Source organism: Nematolebias whitei, chromosome 19 (genome assembly GCF_014905685.2).
Source record: "Nematolebias whitei isolate Nwh7 chromosome 19, NemWhi1, whole genome shotgun sequence".
Lineage (NCBI taxonomy): Eukaryota > Metazoa > Chordata > Actinopteri > Cyprinodontiformes > Rivulidae > Nematolebias > Nematolebias whitei.
In genome coordinates, this window is record NC_056516.1 from 28,455,865 (window position 1) to 28,469,194 (window position 13,330).

General features: G+C 36.4%; 1 protein-coding gene across 1 annotated transcript in view; it reads left to right on the forward strand.

Annotated features, from left to right (window-relative positions):
- Positions 1 to 8,997, forward strand: part of dennd3a (DENN/MADD domain containing 3a) — a 26,652-nt gene extending 17,655 nt beyond the window's left edge. Inside the window, exons 23-29 of the mRNA XM_037692984.1 lie at positions 3,457 to 3,554; positions 5,513 to 5,667; positions 7,445 to 7,511; positions 7,635 to 7,707; positions 7,801 to 7,910; positions 7,992 to 8,129; positions 8,222 to 8,997. Of these exons, the coding sequence (XP_037548912.1) occupies positions 3,457 to 3,554; positions 5,513 to 5,667; positions 7,445 to 7,511; positions 7,635 to 7,707; positions 7,801 to 7,910; positions 7,992 to 8,129; positions 8,222 to 8,416 (836 nt within the window). The 3' untranslated portion in view covers positions 8,417 to 8,997. The remainder of the gene's footprint in view (positions 1 to 3,456; positions 3,555 to 5,512; positions 5,668 to 7,444; positions 7,512 to 7,634; positions 7,708 to 7,800; positions 7,911 to 7,991; positions 8,130 to 8,221) is intronic.
- The last annotated feature ends 4,333 nt before the right edge of the window (positions 8,998 to 13,330 follow it).

Consider the following 13,330-nt stretch of genomic DNA (forward strand, 5'->3'; position numbering starts at 1 on the left):
ACACACACACACACACACACACACACACACACACACACACACACACACACACACGTACGAAGAATGCTCCTGAGTGTGTCCTGTAACCGAGCTGCCTCTCAGGCATTCTTATCATCACCCTGATGACAGGTGTTGGGTTCCTCTTCTCTGATTGGTCAGTGAGGGCCTCTGAGATTTGACTGGTTCCTTGGAGAACCGGAGTTGTTTCACTTTAGCTGTGTGACCCCAGCACTCGGTCAGTGACATGACATTTGAGTCATACACTTGTAGTTAAACTTGATCACATTGTCCAATAACAGGAAAAATAGAAACCTGAAGCTGCTAATAAAACATCACTTCCTCCATTTCTGTTCTCTTTACTGGAAGGTAGAAGAGATTTAAAAACTCACAGAGAAGAAAAGCTCAAGATTACTGTACGAAGTCATAAATGGGAAGTTTATATCTTTAGTGGAAGTTGTGAAAGCACAGAATAAAAACCATATTTACCTAAAATATTCACTCATTTCAATGTCAAATTTTAGGAAAACATTAATCCGTACAGTAAAAATGTCCCGTGTTTTTATACCATAAATTCAAAGGTACTACACAGTTAAAATGCTTTTTGCTGTTCGGTGTGTTCTGCAGCTGAAAACATACTGTGGCTGAAAGCTGAGGGTGTAAATTCACTCAGTTTTATTTCCCATTTCTGTAAAACCAGACAAAATCTTTAGGGTACAGCAAAGCTGTTGCCTCATGCAAACTGAAACTGAATGACTGATTGTGAAACTTCAATGTAATTAAACTCTACAGCTCATGAACTGGAGACTTTGTGCTGCATTTAAGGTACAGCTCATAAAGTCAGAAAAAACATAAAACATTTAAATACTATTATTCTGTCATTTCCTTTCTTTCAGGTGTCACATACTGTATCAGCATTGTTTGAATAGCTAAACTTACAGCTAAATTTAAAGTCTTATTAGAATATTTATAAAAAGATAAAGTGCGGAGGCATAATAAAAGTGCAGTGGTGTAATATTTAGACCTCATTGTTCAGATGAAGAGCCTTCTGCTCTTCACATAAAAAAAATCTGTACAGCTTTGAGACGATGTATTTCTTTATTTCACCTCTAGGCCTGTCGCAATAAACAATAAATCAATTAATCGCATGATAAATTAAAATGATCAACCTCATTTTCATTTATCGGCTTTATCGTTTCTTCGTGCCTCGCTCTTTCTACTGAAGACACTGGATGACAAAAGACTCAACTCCGGTGCTCTTCACTGACTCCTCCTTTTCTCTTTAAAATCCGTTTTAACCGTCCAAAATCGCGTTTTTGGACGGTTAAAAAAAAGTTGCTTAGCCGAAAAGCTAAGCTACGAGCTAAGCTAACAGGCCAACCTCGGATACGAAACCTCCACCTTGTCAAAGCTCCGAAATTCTCAGTTGAAATCTGCGCCTTCGTCTAAAAAGCTGTTTTTCTCTACAAAAACAAGCTGAGAACTTGTTTACTGATTTTTTTTTTTTTGCGAAAGAGCTCAAACCACACCGAGCATCCGCCATTTTGAGAACCGAAAAACACGAACGAGAGACAGCCCATGTCACGTCAAGGGGTCTCCCTCCCATTTTTCTTAGAGGCACGCTGTTCTCTCCCTCACTATCCATCCTTCGGTTCAACAGTCTTATACTGCCATCTGGTGTTCAAAAAAGGTGCCACACACAAAAATTCAACATTTCTTCTTAAAGTTGACAACAATTACTAATAATTGTCAAATTTCAAACAATATTATCGTTTATCGTAATAATTTCTGAGACAATTAATTTCCCAGCAAAATTTGTTATTGTGACCATCCTATTCACCCCCTCTTTGTTCCGCTTTCTGAAATTTGACCAATCTGGAACCATTTTCTAGAAATTTCACGAGTTTTCAGAGTTCCCGAATCCTTCGGTTTTCTTTACGTTTTTAGTTCAATTTGTCTTTTCCTCGATGTTTTATGAGATTTTTATATATTTCTTTGGTTTATTTGTATGTGCATCTTTCACAGATTTATAGAGCACTGCCAGGCTGACACCTTAAATAAGAAACTGTTCTTAATGTCCCACCTGGTAATTAAAGGTTAAATAAAAGTACAACTTTAGAGCTCTGTAAAAAGGGCTGCTGTAAACAGCCTGTTTGTGTCTGTGGGTGGCAGACTGGATTCATGACGTGGCAGAGAAACTAAAAGAACAACAAAGCTGGGGCCTTCAATGTAAAACCATCTGGGGCCACTTGGACCAGAGCTGGTGGCAGACTCACCCCATCTCCTCCCCCATATCAACATGAGTTATACACGTCTTCTGTAGTAGTCTCCTCTTTGGGTTTTCTGTTGCAGAAAAGAACACGACTATTCATGCCCTCCCACACTGCCCCACTCTGGCTCAGACATCCTTTCCAGTTTGAATATAGGTCACAGAACTGAATTTCTGGCACAGACCTCGGTCTCTCCCACCTCTCCTCACCACTCCCTGCTTTCTGCTTGAATATTTTAGTCACTCTTTTTGTTGTACTTCTATGCTCAGGAAGCAACGTTCTCTCTTTTTCCATCTGTGATGTGTTTATAAATGGTAACTGAAAATGTGGGAGGAAATCTGACATTTAGCCTGGGTGGAGTTGGAAAAATACCTTCAGCCATGAAGTGTTTTCATTTAAACTGTTGGATTGTCCTGTCTCATCGCAGAGATTTTCAATAGAAAAAAATAAAAACGTGATCGGACTCTTACTGATCACATATCATATTAATTGCCCATCATGTTAATTTTAAAAATAATCTTAAAAAATCTATAATAGATGATGAACTAAAACTGATTTGATGAATTGATAAATTTACAATGGCAATGAAGATTAACGTTGGACTTGGTGAATTTTTGTGTTTTTAATTCTTGTGTGTTTTAAAGTGCAGTATTTTGTCATTTTGTAATGCTTGTAAACTGTTATTGAGACAGTTGGTTTGAATTTTTATATTGTGTATTTGTTTTTATCTTAGGTATTTTGTTATGTCTTTTGTACATTCGTAAAAGATTGATTTAATTAAAATGTTTTAAGTGTGGACCCCAGGAAGAATAGTCTCTACTATGGTAGAAACTAATGGGGCTCCTTAAATAAACAACAACAAAAAAACATATCCATCCATCGATTATCTTTAACCGCTTGTTCCTTTTCGGGTCATGGGGGTCGCTGGTGCCTCGGCCAGGATTCAACCTGGCGACCTTCTCACTGAGAGGCGGTGGCTCGACCAACTGTGCCACTGTGCCGCCCCACTGATCACATAAAATTACAAATATTTCCCAAGTTTGTTTTTCCTCAAATACTATTATACCTTGTAAATATTTAATGTAATTGTAACCACTGGTAATCAGCAAAGTCTGATCCCTGAAGTCACATGGTTGTGATGACGTCACTAAAATATGATCAATAAACTCTGTGTGTGTGTGTTTTTCAGGTCAGTTGTGGGTGTCTGCGAGTGGAGGGAAGGTGATGGTGTTTGATGCCTCCACCTGGTCTCTAATGCACACCTGTCAAGTTGGGAATGCAAGAGTGGTAAGAAACATAAACTACACACAGAGACACAGCTCTGGGTGCAGCAGCTCAACAGCATCAAGACGCAGCAACAAATAATAAAAAATTTAAAAAACATCTATATACAGATATTCTGTCCTTAAAAGTGACTTAAAAGTATTGATTTATTAGGGCTAGGCGATATGGATGAAAATATCTCGATATTTTCAGATGAATGGCGATATACAATATATATATATCAATATTATTTTCTTTCCATAATATAATAACAAAAATATATTTCTGAGTCGAATCTTTGTCGCAGTTGTCACACAGGCACATTTACTAGAAACCAGCTGAAACTGTACAAAATAAAAGTCTAAAAAAATAAACTATTTACATATATTAAATAATAATCTTCAATTACGCCACCTTCACAACTGTTGTCTTTAGCCGTCTTGTTCCACAGTTGAAACTGGGACCGTGTCTTTAGCGATATAAGCCACTGCTTTATTAACGCTGCGTTACCTCTCTCCGTTCCTTATCAAACTGTCCGTCATACGCAAAGCTCGGTCGGTTAAACAAAAAGACACAAAGACGAGTTCAGTGAGCCACATTCACTCAAAAGAACATATTCCAATGACTAACAAGAATTCATTCAACTTTCACCTCCCCCATTCGTTATGCAAGGTTGTACGCCATCTTTAGTCACAGCCTACGAGTTCCTGTACTTTTAAAGTCCTGGAGGAAAATTAGTGCAATAAAATGACAGATTGGATATTTGGGCAATTTATTCAGAGCTCTTAAATTCCAGCTAGCATTAAAACTGCTGTCCATGAGATAACTAGGTTAATAATAATAAAATATATTTTTAATAGGTTAGGTTAATAAAAGATGAGATTAAAGGTTTTTATGGAAAAATATGATCCTACAGTTATTTTCTGGAAAATGTGAAGCTTTTAAGTGTTATTTCATCCCTAAATAAAATATTGACGACCCAGCATTCCATAAGGAAATGCATATCACCTGTAAATCATATTAAAAATATTAATATTAAGTGCACCTCATGTAATATTGCAATATCTTGCTGGAGTGTACGTTATGAATGACTGTCAGCTGCTACCACACATTAAACAGAGGAAGGAAAATCCCATTTTCTATGAGTTTACAATGTTTTTTTTAGATGTAGCAAAAAATAAATGTAGAAAGCTGTTTCATATGCGTAGTTTTAGGTTGAGAGTAAATGTGTTTAAAAAACAAACTGGTGGATTTGACATGTATTTTCTTTATCTGAACACTTCTGCCACCCAGTGGGTAACTTGGGTATTGTTTCATAGAGTTTCACAAATGGCATTTTTATGCTTTAGTAAACCATAAAATGTTGGGAATACACTCTTAAGATTATACTTTTATACAAATATGCCTCAGTTAGAAAATATTTATTGTCACTAAATCACAATATTTTTTGCAACAATGTTTTTTTTTTTACAATCTGATAGTAGTATTTAAATGTTTTTTCCATTTTTCTAAAATGATTAATCCTACCAGCTTGCTAGCTTATTCATTTATTTATTTGAATATTATTTATTTATTTACAGATTTGTAACTTAAACTTCCTGTTGATTGATTTGTGTGTGTTGTATCGTGATGGTCTGCGGTGGTTTTATTCTTCGTGACTTCATCGCATTTGAAAACAAAGTTTGAATTTGAATACAAGCAAAACTGTTTATTGTTGCTTCCTCAAAGCAATTTATTTGTGTTCAGTTCTGTTTAAGTTGTGAAAAAAACAGTTGTACTCTAAATGTTTTGTAAATAAGGACGTCAAAAGGCTAAGCTAACACGCTGAAATGATTCTGTGTTTTCAAACAAAACTTTTTCACTCAACTTTTTTTTTTTTTAAATCCATCCAGAAATATAGTTTTATATTATTGTATCTGCAAACTTCAGGTTCTTTACATTTTCTTGGTTACAAACCACCTGAAGAGCATCTCTGTTTGCAGAACTGCATCCTGGGAGTTGACAAGGATCAGGTCTGGATGGGCTCTGAGGACTGCGTCATCTACATCATCAGCGTGTTGTCCATGGTCTGCAACAGGCAGCTGACTGAACACAGGGCAGAGGTCACTGGACTGGCCCTGGATACTGACAAGTACAGGTGACGCAGACACGGCTGCTCTCAGATAAGCAACAAAAGGACACTGTTCTGTTAAGACATGGTACTCGCCTGGATCTGACAGGAAATATGATAAAATAACACACTGATGGCTGTTTACTATTCACAGAGTGAATGATCCATCGTTAGGCAAACAGCCATCAGTGTGCTAATGATCCATTGTTAGGCTGATGGTCCTTCTTGAGCATGTGATCAGCTGGTTTTGGTTGTCAGCAGCAAAACTGGTTGATCCACTCTGAGAAGGTGCTATTTAAGAGACTGAGCTGAATACAGCACCTCAGACTGAGGAAGTCTCTCGGATGAGAGACGAAACGTTTCTACATTTTTTTGTTGTTTTGCTTTGCCTTGTTTTTTTGAATGTCCAGAGGACCAGATTTAACTTTTTTAGATTTTTCTACCTGGATTATTGAGCATGCATCAGGAAATGTCAATATGTTAAACTTATTTGGCCGATAACCGATATATTTTTTCATAGACCTACTTACAGAGACTACATAGCTTTCTCTGCTGTGGAATTAAAATACTACATTATTCTGCATGGTCTTTGTCAGTTTGTCCTGCTACCAAATGCAGATGCCAAAAAGGGGACTGATAATGATGTAACACTTCAACTTGGATTATGTTTAATGTCAAATTTATTCGTGACATTTACTCATAAGCAGCGCCTTTTATATCGGTGAGTTATTTTGATGGAATGGCCGATGCCCGATATTTAACTTTATCTCTAATATCGACCGATACTATGCCGATAGCGTTCATCCCTAACTGACACAGTTTCAATATACGACACAAATGGCCACCAGGTGTCCCAAAATCTCCCAACAGATCCCCCAACAGTGTATCTAATCTTTTCCAAATGAATATGACACATAAAAAAGTAAACTCAATCTTCCAGGTAAATAAATCGCACAAAAAAATGTTAAATCATGTCATCTGGACAGATTCTTCTTGGATGAAACGTTTCATCTTTCATCCAAAAGACTTTGTCAGTCTGAGGCCTGCCACCAAAATCTGTTATATAAATAGCACCTTACTGACGTGTTAAATGACGCACAACTTCTCTTATCCAGTGTTTATATGTTGGGGAATGCAAGTCCTTCTATCTGCATAAAATAAGTCTCCTGGCTAGAAGAGAGCTACAAGCACTCGTATTGCTCTCATACTTGCTGAGGATGCATCCATAGCAGCCACCCCAAACAATGGAATGAATGGTGACGCGTACACAGTTTTTCCACTTACCACAGAGAAAGTATCAGAAATAGATTGCTATTTGTGTTCTGTCTGATTTGATGTAAAAAACATATATATGCGTGTTTTTTTTAATTTTTTTTTATTAAAGACAAATGGTTATTTTATTTACAAGTTCACTAAATGTAGAGGCAATGTAATTATTATATTAAGAGACAAAGCTAACAGCAAATATTTAAGTTATTTATTTATTTGTACTTTTTTGTTTATATCATGTTTTATAAAGCAGGTGCTCAGTTCTCCACTGTTTTCATGATGGTTGGTTCAGTGTTTCAGGACTGAACAATCCTGACGTTGATTGGAAGGCTAAACTGGATTTTTTTTTAAATTTGGTCTATAAACTTTGATGTACTGGAGCTTTTACCGTGTCCTATATATAGTATTAATGATAAAATATGCATCAGACATGTTGTTATATTCTCTGCTTTTAAAATGTGTTACTCTTAGAGTTTAAATGTTCAGTTGGTGTAATAACAATCACTCTGAATATTTAACGTGTTTTATTTTTCAGCCAGAAAGTGGCGTACTCCTGCAGTGCCGAGGGAACCGTTATGGTCTGGGACATCTCCACTCTACAGGTCAGTTTGCAGTCAGTCTTTGCTTTCGCTGCCTAATAAAACCCATCACTGCCAACCAAGGCTGTTCAGTCACAAAATAAACAGTTTGCAGCTTTAGCGCTGACTGCTTTTTCATTCCTGCAGGTTAAGAGGCAGTTTCGACTCTCCTGCGATCGCCTGCTGTCCGTCTACAGCTGCGGCAAAATGCTCTGGTGTTGTAAGTTTCACACGCTTGCTGCAGCATTGAAGTACAGAAAACGTGAGGTGTGTGTTTTTTTACGTTCCTTTATTTCTTTCTTTCTTTCTGTAGGTTCAAGGGACAGTATACTGGAGGTGTGGAGGAACGGGAATTTAAAACATTGTATAAACTTTCCAGAACAACAAAGAGCCACATTAAGCTCTGCTCTGCTCTTACCTGAGGTAACGCGCCGTTTTGTTTGTCTTGCTTTGTTTTTTTTTTGTTCTGACTGTTAAAACTTTTTGTTTGTTTGTTTGCATTAGCAAGAGGAGCTGTGGTGTGTGTTTGCAGATGCCACAGAAGTGTACATATGGCATACTAAAGACACTACGAAGCCGTTCCACCGCATGGTGCTTCCAGACTGCAGTGGATGCTACTGCATGATTAAAGTTAAAAAACAGGTTAATGTGCAGCAAACAAACATGTTTTACAGCTCCGATTCCAGAGAGGTGTCCATTCTGTAAATGTTGCCATACGTGTGTTCATTCTCCAGGTGTGGATTGGTGGATTGAGCCGCAGTTCAACTAAAGGGAAGGTTTATATCATAGACTCCGAGCGCTACGAGATCCTGAAGGAGCTCCAGGGTCACAGTGACAGAGTTACGGCGCTCTGCTCAGCCGAGGATCGATATGTTCTGAGCGGAGCTGGCAGCCATGATGGAAAGGTCGCCATCTGGAAGGTGGAGTAGAACGAAGTGGAATCAGACGTTTTAGAGTTGGTTCTGAAAGCCTCCGCTCTCCTCACACAGCTTCTTCTGAGCCGTTTTTTTTTTTTTAAAGTTTGAGAAAACTAAGGGAAGATCTCCATGTGGGGAATACAGCAAAGACAATTTCACATATTATATATGAAGGACTGGCATATGAAGCAACACGTTTACATGAAGTATCACCAGGTGTGAAGCTTTTTCGTTCTTCATCTAAAAAAATTGCAGGACTGCCGATTTATTTTTCATAAGATGAGTGGAAAAACGACTGAAGTGCAATGACTGAGAGCAAGTTCTGCTGTTGAATCCAAAGCGCTCCATTTTTTTCTTCTGAATGTTTAAATATGTGCTTGTACTCATAGACCATGTGCAATGTGGGAACGTTATGTGGCCGAGCTTCACTTCCAGCTGTGGGCTCGACATGAAAATCTGTAGCTCAGAGGAGTCGGACTACCATGAAAACACAACTCATGTTGGAGATTTCACCAACACTGTGGGAAAGCACCAACAGGAGTTTGTTTGTGGACATTGTGCTTTAATGGTAATATGATGATGTGTGGCAATGGGAACAGGACATGTATGTCAGGGAAAAACAAACTAGAAATGTGTTTAAAATATACAAAATTACTAATAATCCTGTATAAATGCTGTCTTCTTAATGGTTTTACATATTTATTTTCTTCTAGAACAATTATACCAGTTGTGTGTCAGTATTTTTAAATGAAGGAAACCAAAAAGGAGTGAAATATGTTCAACTTAAAGTGCCTTACAGATGTTCAACAATTCTTTATACGTTGTAAAAAGTCAGCCTACATGCTTTGTATATTTACCGTATATACTATAGTGACTTGATGATACTCCTAATATAGTGTTCTTTGAATTAGATGTTTGAAATATTGATATTTCCCATCATTTAATTCTCACATGTTCTGGCTCAGATTATTTTTACCTCTAATATCGCCTTAAGTTCAAATAATTTACTCATTCTTTTTGTCTTTAATCTTGTTTTTATTGAGGAATACAAAGACTGAATTTGTGAACTGGAGTGAAATTCCAAATCTGTTATTTTTTTTATGCGTTTGTCCACTAATGTTTGCAAGTTTTGATATGAAAAGATAATGCACACATTTTTTTGTAACCAACAGTCTGTGTACATTTTTCAAACGAAGCCTCAAATGTCATATTTTCAAAGAAATCTTTCAAACAAAAAACCTTATCGTGGTTGATTTATACAGGTGACGAACTAATTTTATTACAAAACATATGGAAATTTTTGTTTAGTTGGTTATTTTTGTTGAAACAAAATTTCTTGGCAATTGATTTTACATCACTGAAAATCCAGTTTCTATGCCCCTAAATGGCGCCATACGTTCGTTTGTGGGTTGCGCCCATAAAAGATTTGCCTAATCTTCTCTGCCAAACAGCTCATTCTACTTTTGACTTTTGCTTGATGGTGTTTATCAGATTGGATGATTAAAATCAGAAGAAACAAGTCACATTAGCAATTGAACAGTTTACTCTTAACAAGCAATGGGTCTCAGTAGCATGTGGAAGAACCATACGCATCAAGAACAACCTAACACAACCTCTTCATGCTGCTCACCTGCTTGGTCACACATTGCTGCAGGATGGCATCTCATTCTTTAACCAGCATTTGTCACAAGTCAGCCATTGTAGTTGTTTTGTCACTCTGGAACAAACATCACCACCTGACGTTCAAAAAAAAAAAAAAAAAAAAAAGGGGGTCAATAGCATCAGAGGATGTTTAGCTTCGGTAGAGAAGATTTTTTATGGGCACAATTCACTCTGCTCCTCAACCCACAAATGTATTATCCTCAAAAATCCTTTTCAACAGTATAATGTTTATTGTATGTTACAGCAAAGAAATAAAAATAATAGACCAAACATTAATGTCCTCACTATATATAAAGAGTTTTGGTCACAATGATCGTTATGGATACTTTATTAATCCCAGGGGGGAAATTTGAGACATCCAGTAGCATGTTCTAAGTATACAGGAAAAAAATACACATGAAATAATCAAAAAACATATATAAAAAAAGAGGCAGAATACACAAATTTGGAAAAAGACGATACATGCACAAGGTGGTAGGGAGTACTACAATATGATTAACTTGTATACATGTATACATACATAACTTGTATACATGTATACATACACATCTAAACATGCATTCACATGATTATGTCAAATGTGGTTTATCTTAAATAGTTCTTATTTTATAAAAACTGACAAAAGTAGTAGTTTCAGAAAGTCTTGTTTTTAGAAAAACATGGTACTCATCTTGTTTTTGACTGTTCAAGTTTGTCAGCAGAGGGCGATGTTTGATTTAAATAAAAAGCATAAAGTTATTTGGATAAAAAGTGTCTACAGACTAGAAATTATACATTTAAATAACTCGTATTATCTAATAATCTCCCAATTGTCACTACTTGCATATATTTGTATTAAAATTATCACATTGTTTGTAAAAACATTTTCAAAACTACAATCTTGTCTGTTTAAAAATATTTATTTTATGAATATGTGTGGCGATAGATTTCTTAAAATCCTCATATTAAGGAAAAAATATATAGTGTGGGACTTTCATTCATTTTATCTCTGTGGGTACAGTCATGCTCTGCATGAAGTAAAGACGCTGCTGGACTCCTTGAGCTACACGGTGTTGGACAAAACAAAGCTGAACAGACAGAATCTGCCCTGCTCATGTGTCCTTGAGCAAAACACTGAATCCCTGCAGAGCTGCCCGATCCATAAGATCCACAGTTGACCTCCCTGGGGAGTAGATGGATCAGTTTTTCACCTCAAGGCCTCTGGCGTTCAGAGCGCCCATTGTTGCTGTAGAGCTGCGCGCTGGACATTGTTTTGTAACATAAAGCCACGAGCAGCTGTTAATCTCTCAGCATGCTCTCAGCCTCAGTGGCAGATAAGTTGCTTTCTACTTGTTCTCGCGCTGTTTGTTTAATTAGTTTGTCTTAATCCATAAACTTATTATTTACCAGAAGTGAGGGATGGATATAGGAAGAAACAAATTGTTTTTGTGACGAGCTGCTGGTAGCAAAGTGCCTTGAGATGTAACTTTAGATTGATCCTTTGCAAAGTTTTTGATTATTTGTGGATGCAACATTGGTCGTGGCAAAGTCATAAAACTGGTCAAAACAAAACTTATGTCCGAAAAAACAATTAAAAATTTGTAAGCAAAAGTTGTGAACATCTGCCACCTATCGCATACGTTCGTTTCACTACGGAAACAGCTGAAGTGACTGAAAACAATCACGGAGACCACGCTCATTTGTTGAGTAAAATCTGCAGATAACAAGATAGATCAGGGTGAAAAGGTAATGGTAGTGTTTAACCAAAATGGTGAACAGCATAAAGAGGAGGTGCCAAGCTATTGTGGCTGTATATGGTTCTTCCACATGCTAGGCCTCTATTAAGTAAATCAATAATGAAACTTCTATGACTGTTTTTAAGCTCAGTGTGTTTGAATGCTGAGCTCTCTTTTCTCTTTCTCATTTAGCAGCAGAATTTCTCAAATTCCACTAAACGTCTTCTGCAAAATCCTACACTTGTATTCCTCCGTATTTGTTCACCTACACAGACCGATGCTAGCCTAATTGAAATCAGTCACGTCACTCAAGCTTCCACTTAGTTATTAGCAAATTCATACGAGTGCTTTGTTTACATTGAACGCTTTCCCGCATTTCAGAAAGGCTTATAAACATATCTGAAAATTACCATAGAGCTCTAACTGCACCCTTTGATAAAGTTAAATTCAACATTAATATCATATTTGCAATGAGTACCTTTTAATATATACATATATTTTTGCATTCTTATTATTCTTTAGGAACACTAATCTAACATGTTCCAATGTTAAATAAAAATCTTTCATCAAAATGTCACTAATAAATTAAAAAACATCCATTCCGAAGTTTTTGCTACATAAAATTCCATATCTCGATAGTCTGGTACCAAATTTTATCCTCCAAGTTGACAGTGCCTACCATAACAAGTCCTGACCTGTAAAAATATCTATTTCTTTATTTTAGATGCATATATGTGTTTTTATTTTTGTAAAATTGCATTATTCTTTTGAATTGGGATGTATATCAAAATATATAATTGTATATAATTTCCAAACAAAGTTGGGGAATAAAAGTCCTGACCACAACCATTTTGAACACCTGTGGGACCAGCTTGAACGGCCTCTTCATTCCAAACTAACCAACACAACCATATAGGCTGACTTGCAACATATACTGGTTGAGAATGGGATACCATCCCACAGTAGTCTGTAACCAAAATGTTGAACAGCATAATGAGGAGGTGCCAGGCTGTTGTGGCTGTATATGGTTCTTCCACATGCTACTGAGGCCGCTGCTAAGTAAATCAATAATAATTAAACTGCTCATTTGACAGTTTTTTTTTTTTTTCAGACTTCACTCTTACAATTCAATAAACGACACCAAACAAGCGTCAATATGAGAATAAGTTGCACATTGCCAGGGACGATCTGGAAGATTCAAGTTCAAGTTGTGTTTATTTGTCATATGCAAGTTTAACACAAGGTTAACAGTACAATGAAATGCTTAAGATGAGAAGAACCAATTTGACTTGCTACAAAATCAAAGAACAAATGAATGAGAAATACTAAAGCATGCAATAAGGGTACAAAAATAAAGTACCAAAAAGTGAGAAAGTAATTATAATATTTACGATGTCCTAAAGAGATAGTAAACAACAACATGGTAGAATATAATGGTGCAGCAGGATGAATTTGAATGAATAAGTATTTCAAGGTAGTAATATAAGCTAAAATGCACACAATATATATATATATATATATATATATATATATATATATATATATATAT